The sequence below is a fragment of the Oncorhynchus keta genome, chromosome 17 (assembly GCF_023373465.1).
Source record: "Oncorhynchus keta strain PuntledgeMale-10-30-2019 chromosome 17, Oket_V2, whole genome shotgun sequence".
NCBI classification, from domain to species: domain Eukaryota; kingdom Metazoa; phylum Chordata; class Actinopteri; order Salmoniformes; family Salmonidae; genus Oncorhynchus; species Oncorhynchus keta.
The window spans coordinates 59937194-59956551 of NC_068437.1; the positions used below are offsets into that span (position 1 = coordinate 59937194).

The 19358-nt window shown below is 44.8% G+C and overlaps 1 protein-coding gene across 1 annotated transcript in view; it reads right to left on the minus strand.

The window, feature by feature from the left end:
- The window catches only part of vwf (von Willebrand factor), a 198109-nt gene that overhangs the window by 45033 nt on the left and 133718 nt on the right, over nt 1–19358 (minus strand). Inside the window, 10 exon segments of the mRNA XM_052466814.1 lie at nt 6415–6517; nt 11714–11952; nt 12303–12644; nt 13015–13204; nt 13535–13773; nt 13939–14032; nt 14417–14500; nt 14846–14892; nt 15498–15662; nt 17717–17860. Of these exon segments, the coding sequence (XP_052322774.1) occupies nt 6415–6517; nt 11714–11952; nt 12303–12644; nt 13015–13204; nt 13535–13773; nt 13939–14032; nt 14417–14500; nt 14846–14892; nt 15498–15662; nt 17717–17860 (1647 nt within the window).

Sequence of the window (19358 nt, forward strand, 5' to 3'; positions counted from 1 at the left end):
TGTCATAACCTCACATGGTCTCTCCTATCATTGCTATGCAGACGACACACAATTAATCTTCTCCTTTCCCCCTTCTGATGACCAGGTGGCGAATCGCATCTCTGCATGTCTGGCAGACATATCAGTGTGGATGACGGATCACCACCTCAAGCTGAACCTCGGCAAGACGGAGCTCCTCTTCCTCCCGGGGAAGGACTGCCCGTTCCATGATCTCGCCATCACGGTTGACAACTCCATTGTGTCCTCCTCCCAGAGCGCTAAGAACCTTGGCGTGATCCTGGACAACACCCTGTCGTTCTCAACTAACATCAAGGCGGTGGCCCGTTCCTGTAGGTTCATGCTCTACAACATCCGCAGAGTACGACCCTGCCTCACACAGGAAGCGCCGCAGGTCCTAATCCAGGCACTTGTCATCTCCCGTCTGGATTACTGCAACTCGCTGTTGGCTGGGCTCCTGCCTGTGCCATTAAACCCCTACAACTCATCCAGAACGCCGCAGCCCGTCTGGTGTTCAACCTTCCCAAGTTCTCTCACGTCACCCCGCTCCTCCGCTCTCTCCACTAGCTTCCAGTTGAAGCTCGCATCCGCTACAAGACCATGGTGCTTGCCTACGGAGCTGTGAGGGGAACGGCACCTCAGTACCTCCAGGCTCTGATCAGGCCCTACACCCAAACAAGGGCACTGCGTTCATCCACCTCTGGCCTGCTCGCCTCCCTACCACTGAGGAAGTACAGTTCCCGCTCAGCCCAGTCAAAACTGTTCGCTGCTCTGGCCCCCCAATGGTGGAACAAACTCCCTCACGACGCCAGGACAGCGGAGTCAATCACCACCTTCCGGAGACACCTGAAACCCCACCTCTTTAAGGAATACCTAGGATAGGATAAGTAATCCTTCTCAACCCCCCCCCCCTAAAAGATCTAGATGCACTATTGTAAAGTGGCTGTTCCACTGGATGTCATAAGGTGTATGCACCAATTTGTAAGTCGCTCTGGATAAGAGCGTCTGCTAAATGACTTAAATGTAATGTAAATGTAACACCCAATCGCTCTGTGTGAAAAAGTAATTGCCCCTTACACGCAATAACTGGATGTGCTTTCACTGCTATGACTCCGATCAAACACTTCCTGTAGCTGTTGATCAGTCCACCTTTAGCTGCAATGACTCCAACCAAACACTTCCTGTAGTTGTTGATCAGTCCACCTTTAGCTGCAATGACTCCAACCAAACACTTCCTGTAGTTGTTGATCAGTCCACCTTTATCTGCAATGACTCCAACCAAACACTTCCTGTAACTGTCGATCAGTCCACCTTTAGCTGCAATGACTCCAACCAAACACAGTCTCTCACGTCGCTGTCGAGGAATTTTGGCCCACTCTTCCATGCAGAACTGCTGTAACTCAGAAACATACATTTTATCAGCATATCGATTGCGCAACCAGGGCTGGAAAAACCTTGGATCATTGCTATTCCAACTTCCGCGACACATATAAGGCCCTGCCCCGCCCTCCTTTCGGAAAAGCTGACCACGACTCCATTTTCTTGATCCCTGCCTACAGACAGAAACTAAAACAAGAAGCTCCCGCGCTGAGGTCTGTCCAACGCTGGTCCGACCAATCTGATTCCACACTCCAAGACTGCTTCCATCACGTGGACTGGGATATGTTCCGTATTGCGTCAGACGACAACGTTGACGAATACGCTGATTCGGTGTGCGAGTTCATTAGAACGTGCGTTGAAGATGTCGTTCCCATAGCAACGATTAAAACATTCCCAAACCAGAAACCGTGGATTGATGGCAGCATTCGCGTGAAACTGAAAGCGCGAACCACTGCTTTTAATCAGGGAAAGGTGACTGGAAACATGTCCGAATACAAACAGTGTAACTATTCCCTCCGCAAGGCAATCAAACAAGCTAAGCGTCAGTATAGAGACAAAGTAGAATCTAAATTCAACGGCTCAGACACAAGAGGTATGTGGCAGGGTCTACAGTCAATCACGGATTACAAAAAGAAAACCAGCACCGTCATGGACCAGGATGTCTTGCTCCCAGGCAGACTAAATAACTTTTTTGCCCGCTTTGAGGACAATACAACTAAAACATGCAGACTCTCCTTCACTGCAGCCGTGTCAACCCTTGCAAGGCTGCAGGCCCAGACAGAATCCCCTGCCGCGCCCTCAGAGCATGCGCAGACCAGCTGGCTGGTGTGTTTACGGACATATTCAATCAATCCCTATCCCAGTCTGTTGTTCCCACATGCTTCAAGAGGGCCACCATTGTTCCTGTTCCCAAGAAAGCGAAGGTAACTGAGCTATAAGGTGAATGCACCAATTTGTAAGTCGCTCTGGATAAGAGCGTCTGCTAAATGACTTAAATGTAAATGTAAATGTAAACGACTACCGCCCCGTAGCACTCACTTCCGTCATCATGAAGTGCTTTGAGAGACTAGTCAAGGACCATATCACCTCCACCCTACCTGACACCCTAGACCCACTCCAATTTGCTTACCCGCCCAAATAGGTCCACAGACCATGCAATCTCAACCACACTGCACACTGCCCTAACCCATCTGGACAAGAGGAATACCTATGTGAGAATGCTGTTCATCGACTACAGCTCGGCATTTAACACCATAGTGCCCTCCAAGCTCGTCATCAAACTCGAGACCCTGGGACTCGACCCCGCCCTGTGCAACTGGGTACTGGACTTCCTGACGGGCCGCCCCCAGGTGGTGAGGGTAGGCAACAACATCTCCACCCCACTGATCCTCAACACTGGGGCCCCACAAGGGGCCCCATCTTCACCCACGACTGCGTGGCCACGCACGCCTCCAACTCAATCATCAAGTTTGCGGACGACACAACAGTGGTAGGCTTGATTACCAACAACGACGAGACGGCCTACAGGGAGGAGGTGAGGGCCCTCGGAGTGTGGTGTCAGGAAAATAACCTCACACTCAACGTCAACAAAACTAAGGAGATGATTGTGGACTTCAGGAAACAGCAGAGGGAACACCCCCCTATCCACATCGATGGATCAGTAGTGGAGAGGGTAGTAAGTTTTAAGTTCCTCGGCGTACACATCACAGACAAACTGAATTGGTCCACCCACACAGACAGCATCATGAAGAAGGCGCAGCAGCGCCTCTTCAACCTCAGGAGGCTGAAGAAATTCGGCTTGTCACCAAAAGCACTCACAAACTTCTACAGATGCACAATCGAGAGCATCCTGTCGGGCTGTATCACCGCCTGGTACAGCAAGTGCTCCGCCCTCAACCGTAAGGCTCTCCAGAGGGTAGTGAGGTCTGCACAACGCATCACCGGGGGCAAACTACCTGCACTCCAGGACACCTACAGCACCCGATGTCACAGGAAGGCCATAAAGATCATCAAGGACAACAACCACCCGAGCCACTGCCTGTTCACCCCGCTATCATCCAGAAGGCGAGGTCAGTACAGGTGCATCAAAGCTGGGACCGAGAGACTGAAAAACAGCTTCTATCTCAAGGCCATCAGACTGTTAAACAGCCACCACTAACATCGAGTGGCTGCTGCCAATACACTGACACTGACACTGACTCAACTCCAGCCACTTTAATAATGGGAATTGATGGGAAATGATGCAAAATATATCACCTGCCACTTTAAACAATGCTACCTTATATAATGTTTACATACCCTACATTATTCATCTCATATGTATACGTATATACTGTACTCTATATCATCTACTGCATCCTTATGTAATACATGTATCACTAGCCACTTTATATATGCCACTTTGTTTACATACTCATCTCATATGTATATACTACACTCAATACCATCTACTGTATCTTGCCAATGCCGCTCTGTACCATCACTCATTCATATATCTTTATGTACATATTCTTTATCCCCTTACACTTGTGTCTATAAGGTAGTAGTTTTGGAATTGTTAGCTAGATTACTTGTTGGTTATTACTGCATTGTCGGAACTAGAAGCACAAGCATTTCGTTACAGCTCTTTAACTACTTGTTACTTTTATTTCTTATTCTTATTTCTGTTTTTTAAACTGCATTGTTGGTTACCTACAACTGTTGTATTCGCATGTGACTAATAAAATTAGATTTGATGTTACATACTTCTTAAAAAATGTTCATTAAAAAAAAGGTATGAAATTGTTGTTTCAATTGTTCACTCATGTTCCCTTTTTTTAATATTAGGTTTTTTAATATTAGGTTTTTTGGTTGAAAATGGGATAACATTCAGAATCAAAAATATGCAAAAACACAGAGAATTACAAAGGGGCAAATACTTTTCCACAACACTGTGTGTGTTATGATCAATCCAGGGTCGGTATGTGTGTGTTGCCGTTATGATCAATGTAGGGTCGGTATGTATGTGTGTGTTATGATCAATGCCGGGTCGGTATGTTTGTGTGTGTTATGATCAATGCAGGGTCGGTATGTTTGTATGTATGTGTGTGTTATGATCAGTGCAGGGTCGGTATGTTTGTGTGTGTTGCCGTTATGATCAATGTAGGGTCAGTATGTATGTATGTATGTATGTGTGTGTGTGTTATGATCAATGTAGGGTCGGTATGTATGTATGTGTGTGTTATGATCAATGTAGGGTCAGTATGTATGTATGTGTGTGTTATGATCAATGTAGGGTCAGTATGTATGTATGTGTGTGTTATGATCAATGTAGGGTCAGTATGTATGTATGTGTGTGTTATGATCAATGCAGGGTCAGTATGTATGTATGTGTGTGTTATGATCAATGCAGGGTCGGTATGTATGTGTGTATGTATGTATGTATGTGTGTGTTATGATCAATGTAGGGTCGGTATGTATGTGTGTGTTGCCGTTATGATCAATGCAGGGTCAGTATGTATGTGTGTGTTTTACCTTTATGATCAATGCAGGGTCAGTATGTATGTGTGTGTTTTACCTTTATGATCGATGCAGGGTCAGTATGTATGTGTGTGTTTTACCTTTATGATCAATGCAGGGTCAGTATGTATGTGTGTGTTTTACCTTTATGATCAATGCAGGGTCAGTATGTATGTGTGTGTTTTACCTTTATGATCAATGCAGGGTCAGTATGTGTGTGTGTTTTACCTTTATGATCAATGCAGGGTCAGTATGTATGTGTGTGTTTTACCTTTATGATCAATGCAGGGGCAGTATGTATGTGTGTGTTTTACCTTTATGATCAATGCAGGGGCAGTATGTATGTGTGTGTTTTACCTTTATGATCAATGCAGGGTCAGTATGTATGTGTGTGTTTTTCCTTTATGATCGACGCAGGGTCAGTATGTATGTGTGTGTTTTACCTTTATGATCAATGCAGGGGCAGTATGTATGTGTGTTTTACCTTTATGATCAATGCAGGGTCAGTATGCGTGTGTGTTTTACCTTTATGATCAATGCAGGGTCAGTATGCGTGTGTGTTTTACCTTTATGATCAATGCAGGGTCAGTATGTATGTGTGTGTTTTACCTTTATGATCAATGCAGGGTCAGTATGTATGTGTGTGTTTTACCTTTATGATCAATGCAGGGTCAGTATGTATGTGTGTGTTTTACCTTTATGATCAATGCAGGGTCAGTATGTATGTGTGTGTTTTACCTTTATGATCAATGCAGGGTCAGTATGTATGTGTGTGTTTTACCTTTATGATCAATGCAGGGTCAGTATGCGTGTGTGTTTTACCTTTATGATCAATGCAGGGTCAGTATGCGTGTGTGTTTTACCTTTATGATCAATGCAGGGTCAGTATGTATGTGTGTGTTTTACCTTTATGATCAATGCAGGGTCAGTATGTATGTGTGTGTTTTACCTTTATGATCAATGCAGGGTCAGTATGTATGTGTGTGTTTTACCTTTATGATCAATGCAGGGTCAGTATGTATGTGTGTGTTTTACCTTTATGATCAATGCAGGGTCAGTATGTATGTGTGTGTTTTACCTTTATGATCAATGCAGGGTCAGTATGCGTGTGTGTTTTACCTTTATGATCAATGCAGGGGCAGTATGTATGTGTGTTTTACCTTTATGATCAATGCAGGGTCAGTATGTATGTGTGTGTTTTACCTTTATGATCAATGCAGGGTCAGTATGTGTGTGTGTTTTACCTTTATGATCAATGCAGGGTCAGTATGTATGTGTGTGTTTTACCTTTATGATCAATGCAGGGTCAGTATGTATGTGTGTTTTACCTTTATGATCAATGCAGGGTCAGTATGCGTGTGTGTTTTACCTTTATGATCAATGCAGGGTCAGTATGTATGTGTGTGTTTTACCTTTATGATCAATGCAGGGTCAGTATGTATGTGTGTGTTTTACCTTTATGATCAATGCAGGGTCAGTATGTATGTGTGTGTTTTACCTTTATGATCAATGCAGGGTCAGTATGTATGTGTGTTTTACCTTTATGATCAATGCAGGGGCGAGCAGTGCAGTTGATACGTTGACGATCCAGACACATACAAATCAGACACGTGTTCTCCTCTGGCACCCAGCTCTGTAGATACTACACAAAAACAGACACGTTTTACTATCCTTGTGGGGACCAATTCATTCCCATTCAAAATCCTATTTTTCCTAACCCTTAACACTAACCCCTAACACTAACCCCTAACGCAGGGGTTCCAAAAGGTTTTTCCACATGACCCCATTTTGACATCTGCAGATCCTCATGACCCCAACCATGTGAAAAAAAAGATTATTTTTTATTTTTTATTATTTCACCTTTATTTAACCAGGTAGGCTAGTTGAGAACAAGTTCTCATTTGCAACTGCGACCTGGCCAAGATAAAGCATAGCAGTGTGAACAGACAACACAGAGTTACACATGGAGTAAACAATTAACAAGTCAATAACACAGTAGGAAAAAAAATAAAAAAAAGTATTTATACATTGTGTGCAAAAGGCATGAGGAGGTAGGCGAATAATTACAATTTTGCAGATTAACACTGGAGTGATAAATGATCAGATGATCATGTACAGGTAGAGATACTGGTGTGCAAAAGAGCAGAAAAGTAAATAAATACAAACAGTATGGGAATGAGGTAGGTGAAAAAGGGTGAGCTATTTACCAATAGACTATGTACAGCTGCAGCGATCTGTTAGCTGCTCAGATAGCAGATGTTTGAGGTTGGTGAGGGAGATAAAAGTCTCCAACTTCAGCGATTTTTGCAATTCGTTCCAGTCACACCGGGTGGGTGTTGCCATTGTGACCAGTGAACTGAGATAAGGCGGAGCTTTATGGCGGAGATCTATGTAATTAACAGCCAATTAACAGCCAATGTTTACTTTTTCATTTGGGGCTATGGCAGTCAATTTCTGATTGTCTCTTATCTCACCACCACCAACAAGATGGGTGTGCTTGATGCATGTGGCATTGGAGCTTCTCAAAGTCTGTGGGCGTGGTCGACATTGAGTATCTCATCTCTGCTGTCACATCCAACCTGAATGGATGTTTGGTTTTAATGCAGACGAGAGCACTGAATCCAGCTTCATACAGATATGAGCTGGCGAAGGGTACAATGACTTTTCATGCTTTACGTGCTCGACTTGCGAAATGTCCCTACCTGTCTAAATTGTCCTTGTTTTACTATCCTTGTGAGAAATCTGGTCCTACAAAGGATAGTAAAACCAAAAACATACACACATGTACTATACATTCATTTTATGTGTGTTTGAAAGAACAGGAGCAGAAAATCAGAGACAGAGGGATGAGAAATGTGTAGGGTTAGGTTTAGGGATAGGCCAAATGAATCCAAGATGGCGTAGCAGTACAGACGTTGTTTGTCGTTCTCCCATGTAATTTTTTTTTGTCTTTTTTGTATATATTTCAGTACATTTCAATCTCTTTTTCCATTTTAAAATGAAATATACCTTCTGGCAACCCGCCTCACTTACAGCCATCAGCAGCTAGCCATCAGAAGCTAAGCAGCTAATTAGCTACTAGCTACTTAGTCATTGTTAGCCACTTCTAGCAGCCTTTACCTTTAGCACAGACACCAGCTGCTTTTATTGATAATGGATAATGGATAAAACTTGCCAGTCTGCCAGTCTGCACAACGCGTAATCAACCCACTACAACACCTGATTCCTGCCGTAAGCCCTGGACCAATACTCCTGATCATTGCAGCTAGTTAGCTGCTACCAAGTGGCCCAGCCCCAAAGCTAGCCTTAAGCCAGGCCCATCTCCCAGCCTGATCAGTGGACCCTATGATCACTCATCTACACAGCTGATGCTTCGCGGACTCTTCACGAACACGACTAGAATCCACTACCACTGGATTCTTGCCGTAAGCTCTGGACTTTTGCATTGGATGATCGCTGCTAGCTTGCTGATACCGAGTGGCTATTGTGGCTAATGCCCTTGTCCTGAAGCTAGCAACAGTTAGCCTCGAGCCAGGCGCATCTCCCGGCTAGCAAACAAAATTCCTCCAGCTACATAGCTCTTTTGTCAACTGGCCTGGACCCTTTGACGACACAGAGCAGCGCCGTTCCATCACGACTGGTCTGCTGACGTAATTCCATGCACCCTAAACCGGCCTTTGCCAGACTTTGATGAAGATGCTTTTACTTGCCCTGGCCTGCTAACTTTTTTTGGACACCGTGTCTCCTGCTTGCTAGCGTGGTAACGACTACCTCGCAGCTTCCCTGTTTCATCTACTGCTGTTCACTGGACCCTATGATCACTTGGCTACATAGCTGATGCCTGCTGGACTGTTCATTAATCACTGTACTCCATTTAGTTTATTTTGTTTATCTGTCAGCCCCAGCCTCGAACTCAGACCCCGTGTGTAGTTAACTGACCCTCTCTGCCCATTCATTGCCATTTTACCTGTTGTTGTCTTAGCTGATTAGCTGTTGTTGTCTTACATTTTACATTTACATTTAAGTCATTTAGCAGACGCTCTTATCCAGAGCGACTTACAAATTGGTGCATTCACCTTATGACATCCAGTGGAACAGTCACTTTACAATAGTGCATCTAAATCTTAAAAGGGGGGTGAGAAGGATTACTTATCCTATCCTAGGTATTCCTTAAAGAGGTGGGGTTTCAGGTGTCTCCGGAAGGTGGTGATTGACTCCGCTGTCCTGGCGTCATGAGGGAGTTTGTTCCACCATTGGGGGGCCAGAGCAGCGAACAGTTTTGACTGGGCTGAGCGGGAACTGTACTTCCTCAGTGGTAGGGAGGCGAGCAGGCCAGAGGTGGATGAACGCAGTGCCCTTGTTTGGGTGTAGGGCCTGATCAGAGCCTGGAGGTACTGAGGTGCCGTTCCCCTCACAGCTCCGTAGGCAAGCACCATGGTCTTACCCGTTGTTGTCTTAGCTAATCAACACCTGTGATTGCTTCATGCCTGTCACGTTCTGACCTTTATTTCCTTTGTTTTGTCTTTTTTTAGTATGGTCAGCGCGTGAGTTGGGGTGGGCAGTCTATGTTTTGTGTTTCTATGTTTTTCTATTTCTGTGTTTGGCCTGATATGGTTCTCAATCAGAGGCAGCTGTTTATCGTTGTCCCTGATTGAGAACCATATTTGGGTAGCCTGGGTTTCACTATTGGTTTGTGGGAGTTTGTTTCCTTTGTCAGTGTTTGTGCCACACGGGACTGTTTCGGTTTGGTTTATTTCACGTTATTGTTTATTTGTTTTGTATTTCATAGTGTTCAGGCTTTTCTTATTAAAATCGTCATGGACACCTACCACGCTGTGTTTTGGTCCAATACCTGCTACACCTCCTCTTCAGATGAAGAGGAGGAAATCTGCCGTAACAATGCCTCACTTTATGTCTCTCTCTAATGTCAGTATGCCTTGTATACTGTTGTTTAGGATAGTTATAATTGTTTTAGTTTACTGCGGAGTCCCACTCAACATGCCTCAGATACGACTTTTGCCCCACCTCTCACACATGCGGTGACCTCACCCAGCAATACTAGTTTGTCCAGAAATGCAACCTCTCTTATTGTCACTCAATGCCTAGGTTTACCTGAACTGTACACTTGCCCTACCATACCCCTATCTGTACATTATGCCTTGAATCTACCCTACCACACCCAGAAATCTGCTCCTTTTATTCTCTGTCCCCAACGCACTAGACAATAAGTTCTTATAGCCTTTAGCCATACCCTTATCCTACTCCTCCTGTGTTAACTAATAAAAATAATAATAACTAACCTCCAGATGAGCTTCAATGCCATACAACTCTCCATCTGTGGCCTACAACTGCTCTTAAATACATCTCCTCTCCCTCAACTCCCTTGATAATGGAGATGGGGTCTATCTGCAGTTCCGCCTTTTCATCCTCAGGCGCCTGCAAGTGGTTAACAAAAACACTGTTTGGACACTGTGTTAACTAACCTCCAGACTCGTTTCAATGCCATACAACTCTCCTTCCGTGGCCTCCAACTGCTCTTAAATGCAAGTAAAACTAACGGGAATGCTCTCCGATCGCTGCCCGCACCTGCCCGTCCATCCAGCATCACTACTCTGGACAGTTAAGACTTAGAATATGTGGACAACTACAAATACCTAGGTGTCTGGTTAGACTGTAAACTCTCCTTCCAGACTCACATGAATCATCTCCAATCAAAAATTAAATCTAGAATCGGCTTCATATTTCACAACAAAAGCATACTTCTCTCATGCTGCCAAACATACCCTCGTAAAACTGACTATCCTACCGATCCTCGACTTCGGCGATGTCATTTACAAAATAGCCTCCAACACTCTACTCAACTAATTGGATGCAGGCTATCACAGTGCCATCCGTTTAGTCACCAAAGCCCCATATACTACCCACCACTGCGACCAGAATGCTCTCGTTGGCTGGCCCTCGCTTCATGCTTGTCGCCAAACCCACTAGCTCCAGGTCATCTACAAGTCTCTGCTGGGTCAAGCCCTGCCTTATCTCAGCTCACTGGTCACCATAGCAGCACCCACCGTAGCACGTGCTCCAGCAGGTATATCTCACTTGTCACCCCCAAAGCCAATTCTTACTTTGGCCGCCTTTCCTTCCAGTTCTCTGCTGCCAATGTCTGGAACAAATTTCAAAAATCGCTGAAGCTGGAGACTCTTACCTCCCTCACTAACTTTAAGCATCAGCTATCTGAGCAGCTTAACGATCGCTGCATCTGTAAACAGCCCATCTGTAAACAGCCCATCCAACTACCTACCCCACTCCATATTGTTTATATTTACTTTTTTTGCTCTTTTGCACACCAGTATTTATACTTGCACATCATTATCTGCACATGTATCACACCAGTATTTCTACTTGCACATCATTATCTGCACATCTATCACTCCAGTGTTAATCTGCTAAATTGTAATTACTTTGCTACTATGGCCTATTTATTGCCATACCTCCTTACACTATTTGCACACACTGTATATAGACTTTTCTATTGTGTTATTGACTGTACGTTTGTTTATTCCATCTGTAACTCTGTGTTGTAGTTTGTGTGACACTGCTTTGCTTTATCTTGGCCAGGTCGCAGCTGTAAATGAGAACTTGTTCTCAACTGGGCTTCCTGGTTAAATAAAGGTGACATTTTAAAAACTGGTACGTTGAGAGAAGCAGAGAGTCAGAGGGATGAGAAATGTGTAGGCCTGAGGGCACGTTGATTTTATCTGCTTGAACAGAGTCTGTGTCCCGGTAAACACCTTTAGCTATGTGTGTGTGGGTGTGGTTATGTGGTTGTGTGTTGTCTCACCGGGTGTGTGTGTCCGTGCTGGTCGACACACTGGTTGCAGGCGTCAGGTGACACACACTCTCCCCCCAGCGGCACCGTGTTCCCTGGACAAAAACACCCTTCTGTTGGCTTGGTGATACACACACTCCCATTACCACTAAGAACCCCTGAGTTGCCAGGCGACAGGCCAATGCTGCTGCAGTCCTCCACGCACCCGGTCCGACATGCATCATACTCCATGGAGCTGGGGCACTGCATGGCTACACACAATAATAATCATATTAATCATAATGATCATATTTAATCATACTAATCATAATAAATAATCATAATCATCATCATCATCAACAATAATCATACACAATATTAATAATAATTAATGATATTAATATCAAATAGTAATAATAATAGTAGTAATAAAGGTTTTATTTGTAAAGTGCATTTCTCGCACCAAAGGTGCTACAACGTCAAAAAACAGATTTTACTGTATTATAAAACAGAGAGAACACTGATCCGAGACAGGAATCAAAGCTAAATACAGGTCTCTTCAGAACAAAACACACATATTTATATACAGGTGTCCTCAGAACAGAACAGGACACAGACTTACGGCAAAGGTTTGTGCTTCTCCAGTGGACACAGAGTCCTCTCTGTCGGCAGAGATGTGTATAGGAGGAAATTACATCACAGACGTCTGTCTCCTGACATGCTTCCTTTTGGCAGCGCAAAATGAAAGGCATGATGGGAACATGTGTGTGACAGGAGGAGAACACCTCGGAGCGTAGCACCTCACACGCCCTCGACGCTCCGTACACACACACTGGGGCATGCCGCGGGACACACACACCGTCGCCGCTCGATACCATCCAATCGGAGACGAGAAGAGCTGAGTCAGAAGTCGAACTGCCATTCCTCAGAGAGAGATAATTAACCCTCTCCTCGCCACACCACCCTGACACACACAGAGAATAATATTATTTAATTACCATAGTGAATTGTATGTTTATGTGTCAATTAATCCCATAAGGGACGGGATGCCAATTGGCGAATTGACGCGAAAAAAATTTCATACATTTGTTAATTCATTAATTAATTCACACACACGCACACACACACACACACACACACGCACGCACGCACGCACGCACGCACGCACACACACACACACACACACACACACACACACACACACACACACACACACACACACACACACACACACACACACACACACACACACACACACACACACACACACACACACACACACACACACACACACACAAATGACTTCATTAATGTGTTTATCTGTAAGTGTGTACCACAGACTCCAGAGGTGTGGTTGATAGTGGAGGAGGTGAGTGTGATGGTGAACTCGTTTTTCTGAGGGGTAAATGCCAGGATGTAGCCGTGTTCCACAGATCTCAGCTGAAACATCACTCCTCCATAACGCATCACCTCCACCAGACTGGAGCGGAATGGGAGGGAGACAGGGGCTCCATCTACTGTCACCTAGACACACACACACACAGTACACAACACTCATAGTATACGCACTTATAGTACACACACTCATAGTACACACACAGTAATAGTACACACACACTCATAGTACACACACTCATAGTACACACATAGTAATAGTACACACACACTCAGAGTACACACTCATAGAACACACAGTCAGTACACATACTCAGAGTACACCCCCAGTCATAGTTCACACAGTCAGTACACATACTCAGAGTACACCCCCAGTCATAGTTCACACAGTCAGTACACATACTCAGAGTACACCCCCAGTCATAGTTCACACAGTCAGTACACCCCCCGAGGTCCTACCGTCATGTCGTCTTTCAGCAGTACAGTACTTTGCCCATGCGTAAATTCCATGACCTTCATGCAGACTTCGTACTGATTGGATGACCCTGGGCAGGTTCCGCTGTGCAGCGTGACCTCTGAACCTCCCGTGTCCCCGGCAACCGTCAGCAGGGTGTAGGAACATAGCCCCTCCCCTTCCAGCCTTAGAGCTACGCCATCAAACCTCACCACGTGGTTGGTGGAGCTACCCATACAGACACCTGGAGGGAGGGAGGGTGTGTGTTACAGATGCGTGTGGGTGAGTGCATCTAATATGTGTGTGTATGTTTATTCTGAGTGTGCTTAATGTGTGCGTGAGTGTGTTATAATGTGTGTGAGTGTTTGTGTCTGTGTGAGTGTGGGTTAGGGTTAGTGTTTGTACTAACAAGGGCAGTCCCAGTGGCAGCCACAGTTATCCTGAACTCTGAGAGGACTCATGTGGTTACTGCAGGCTGGAGGCTCCAGTCGATCACAGTTCACCTGGATAATTGAATATAACATAATATACTCTTAATATACTATAATATACAGTATTTTAATATACCATAACATAATATAATAAAATACAATAGACTTTAATATACTTTTATGTAATATACTAAAATATAATAGAAAATACTATACTGTAATATACTATAATATACAGTACTTTAATACTATAATATAATATACTTTATTATACTATAATGTAATATAATGAAATACAATAGACTTTCATATACTATAATGTAATATAATATAATATAACATAACATGCTTGAATATACTAAAATATATTATAATATGGTATAATGTAATATACCATAATATAATGTAATATACTATAATATATTAGGCTGGCGGCTCCAGACGATCACAGTTCACCTTGTGGCTCTGAACAGTCACGGCTCCGCTTGGGTGGCACAGCACCGAATGACATCTGTCAGGAAGCAGCCACGATTCACCAGGCTACACACAAAGTTAGTGCTGAATATTCAGACTGGTCAAGGAAAACAATAGTTAAAGTAACTGTCCAATGAAAATCGCACTTTTAAAAGTTCGGATTCTCTGATTCAAATAATATATTTGAGGTACGCTACGCACACACACCACTCCAACATGTGTATGAAATGCTGCTTTTCACCTTGCTAAATTACATTTTTTGGAAGGAAAACTATTTTACTCATATTGAAAGTAATTATAGATCATACTTCATACAAATATGGAAACACTGGGCAGTTAATTTAATTCAGTAGTTCAGTAGTTAAATGATGGTTGTCACATCAACACATCAGCAAGTCAACACACACTCACCTTCCTCTCGTTCCCATCATCATCGACACACACTCCAGGAGGACCAGCTGAGGAAGAATACACATCATCACAATCTTCATAATCATCCCTTTCATCATCACTAAAATCATCATCATTACCATCATAATCATCACCACCAAAATCATCATCATTACCATCATAATCATCACCAAAATCATCATCATCACCACCATCACCATCACCATCATCACCACCATCATCACCACCATCATCAACACCAGCATCAACATTATCACCACCATCATCATCAATTCAATTACCACTATTATCACCATCATCACAATAACATCATCATCACCACCATCATCACCACCATCACCATCACCACCATCATCATCATCATCATCATCACAATAACATCATCATCACCATCATCACCACCATCATCAACACCAGCATCAACATTATCACCACCATCATCATCAATTCAATTACCACTATTATCATCATCATCATCATCACCATCATCATCATCTTCATCAATATCATCAGCATCACCATCATCACCACCATCATCATCACCACCATCATCACCATCATAATCACCATCACAATCGTCATCATATTCATCTTCATCAATATCATCATCATTATCATAATCTCTCCAGGTAGCTCTGGTCCAGTACTATACCTCTACAGAGTTTGTCTGTGTAGCTCTTGTCCAGTGTTAACAGCATCATCAGCTCCTCCATGCTGTTAAGGTGGAGTGTGTTGTCCTGGTCGCCATGGGAACCAAGCAGGCTCAGTTCAGCTCTGTCGTAACCAGGCCCGATGCCGATGGGGAAAACTGACACGCCTGTTGGCAGAGTTATGATGTCCATCACTAAACTGTGGTGGTTGTTATGATGTCATTGCGAACCTGAAGTCCTTGTTATGATGTCACAACTAACCGCAGTTCTCGCTATGATGTCACCATTAACCTGCTATCATCTTTATGATGTCACCACTAACCTGTGGTCCTCCTTATGATGCCACCACTAACCTGTGGTCCTCCTTATGATGTTACCACTAACCTGTGTTCCACGTTATGATATCACCTATAAACTGTGGTCTTCGTTATGATGTCAGCACTAACCTCCTGCCCTCCTTATGATGTCACCACGACCCTGCTGCCATCCTTATGATGCTACCACTAACCTCCTGCCCTCCTTATGATTTCACTACTAACCTCCTGCCCTCCTTATGATGTCACCACTAACCTCCTGCCCTCCTTATGATTTCACTACTAACCTCCTGCCTTCCTTATGATTTCACCACTAACCTCCTGCCCTCCTTATGATGTCACCACTAACCTCCTGCCCTCCTTATGATTTCACCACTAACCTCCTGCCCTCCTTATGATGCTACCACTAACCTCCTGCCCTCCTTATGATGCTACCACTAACCTCCTGCCCTCCTTATGATTTCACCACTAACCTCCTGCCATCCTTATGATGCTACCACTAACCTCCTGCCCTCCTTATGATGCTACCACTAACCTCCTGCCATCCTTATGATGCTACCACTAACCTCCTGCCCTCCTTATGATGTCGCCACGACCCTGCTGCCATCCTTATGATGCTACCACTAACCTCCTGCCCTCCTTATGATTTCACCACTAACCTGCCCTCCTTATGATGCTACCACTAACCTCCTGCCCTCCTTATGATTTCACCACTAACCTCCTGCCCTCCTTATGATGTCACCACTAACCTCCTGCCCTCCTTATGATGTCACCACTAACCTCCTGCCCTCCTTATGATTTCACCACTAACCTCCTGCCCTCCTTATGATGTCACCACTAACCTCCTGCCCTCCTTATGATGCTACCACTAACCTCCTGCCCTCCTTATGATTTCACCACTAACCTGTCCTTGTTATGTCACCACTAAACCTCCTGCCCTCCTTATGATTTCACCACTAACCTCCTGCCCTCCTTATGATGTCACCACGACCCTGCTGCCATCCTTATGATGTCACCACTAACCTGTCCTTGTTATGATGTCACCACTAACCTCCTGCCCTCCTTATGATTTCACCACTAACCTCCTGCCCTCCTTATGATTTCACCACTAACCTCCTGCCCTCCTTATGATTTCACCACTAACCTCCTGCCCTCCTTATGATTTCACCACTAACCTCCTGCCCTCCTTATGATTTCACCACTAACCTCCTGCCCTCCTTATGATTTCACCACTAACCTCCTGCCCTCCTTATGATTTCACCACTAACCTCCTGCCCTCCTTATGATTTCACCACTAACCTCCTGCCCTCCTTATGATTTCACCACTAACCTCCTGCCCTCCTTATGATGTCACCACTAACCTCCTGCCCTCCTTATGATGTCACCACTAACCTCCTGCCCTCCTTATGATTTCACCACTAACCTCCTGCCCTCCTTATGATTTCACCACTAACCTCCTGCCCTCCTTATGATTTCACCACTAACCTCCTGCCCTCCTTATGATTTCACCACTAACCTCCTGCCCTCCTTATGATGTCACCACTAACCTGTCCTCGTTATGATGTCACCACTAAACTCCTGCCCTCCTTAGGATGTCACCACTAACCTCCTGCCCTCCTTATGATTTCACCACTAACCTCCTGCCCTCCTTATTATTTCACCACTAACCTCCTGCCCTCCTTATGATTTCACCACTAACCTCCTGCCCTCCTTATGATGTCACCACTAACCTCCTGCCCTCCTTATGATTTCACCACTAACCTCCTGCCCTCCTTATGATTTCACCACTAACCTGTCCTTGTTATGATGTCACCACTAAACTCCTGCCCTCAGGATGTCACCACTAACCTCTTGCCCTCCTCATGTCACCTCTAACCTGTGGTCCTCCTTCTGATGTCATCACTAACCTGCGGTCAGCGCCTCATTAGTTGCCTCCTGTAGTTGGTCAGTCGACCTGTCAATCACCAGCATAACCACCACCTTGGCCACACCCACTCTGCCCCCACTAGACGGAGAGACGGATGTTTGGACAGCAAATCGCAACGCAGCACCTGATCACAGAGAAAGAGAGACCATCAGATGATATGGTGTGTGTGTTACCCAGTGTGATGTGTGTGTGTTACCCAGTGTGATGTGTGTGTTACCCAGTGTGATGTGTGTGTTACCCAGTGTGATGTGTGTGTGTTACCCAGTGTGATGTGTGTGTTACCCAGTGTGATGTGTGTGTGTTACCCAGTGTGATGTGTGTGTTACCCAGTGTGATGTGTGTGTGTTACCCAGTGTGATGTGTGTGTTACCCAGTGTGATGTGTGTGTTACCCAGTGTGATGTGTGTGTTACCCAGTGTGATGTGTGTGTGTTACCCAGTGTGATGTGTGTATGTTACCCAGCGTGATGTGTGTGTTACCCAGTGTGATGTGTGTGTGTTACCCAGTGTGATGTGTGTGTTACCCAGTGTGATGTGTGTGTGTTACCCAGTGTGATGTGTGTGTTACCCAGCGTGATGTGTGTGTTACCCAGTGTGATGTGTGTGTGTTACCCAGTGTGATGTGTGTGTGTTACCCAGTGTGATGTGTGTGTTACCCAGCGTGATGTGTGTGTTACCCAGTGTGATGTGTGTGTGTTACCCAGTGTGATGTGTGTGTTACCCAGTGTGATGTGTGTGTGTTACCCAGTGTGATGTGTGTGTGTTACCCAGTGTGATGTGTGTGTGTTACCCAGTGTGATGTGTGTGTGTTACCCAGTGTGATGTGTGTGTGTTACCCAGTGTGGTGTGTGTGTGTTACCCAGTGTGATGTGTGTGTTACCCAGTGTGGTGTGTGTGTGTTACCCAGTGTGATGTGTGTGTGTTACCCAGTGTGATGTGTGTGTGTTACCCAGTGTGATGTGTGTGTGTTACCCAGTGTGATGTGTGTGTGTTACCCAGTGTGATGTGTGTGTGTTACCCAGTGTGGTGTGTGTGTGTTACCCAGTGTGATGTGTGTGTGTTACCCAGTGTGATGTGTGTGTTACCCAGTGTGATGTGTGTGTGTTACCCAGTGTGATGTGTGTGTGTTACCCAGCGTGATGTGTGTGTTTACCCAGCGTGATGTGTGTGTGTTACCCAGTGTGATGTGTATGTTACCCAGTGTGATGTGTGTGTGTTACCCAGTGTGGTGTGTGTGTGTTACCCAGTGTGATGTGTGTGTGTTACCCAGCGTGATGTGTATGTTACCCAGTGTGATGTGTGTGTTACCCAGTGTGATGTGTGTGTTACCCAGTGTGATGTGTGTGTTACCCAGTGTGATGTGTGTGTTACCCAGTGTGATGTGTGTGTTACCCAGCGTGATGTGTGTGTGTTACCCAGTGTGATGTGTGTGTTACCCAGTGTGATGTGTGTGTGTTAACCAGCGTGATGTGTGTGTGTTACCCAGTGTGATGTGTGTGTGTTACCCAGCGTGATGTGTGTGTGTTACCCAGTGTGATGTGTGTGTTACCCAGCGTGATGTGTATGTTACCCAGTGTGATGTGTGTGTTACCCAGTGTGATGTGTGTGTGTTACCCAGTGTGA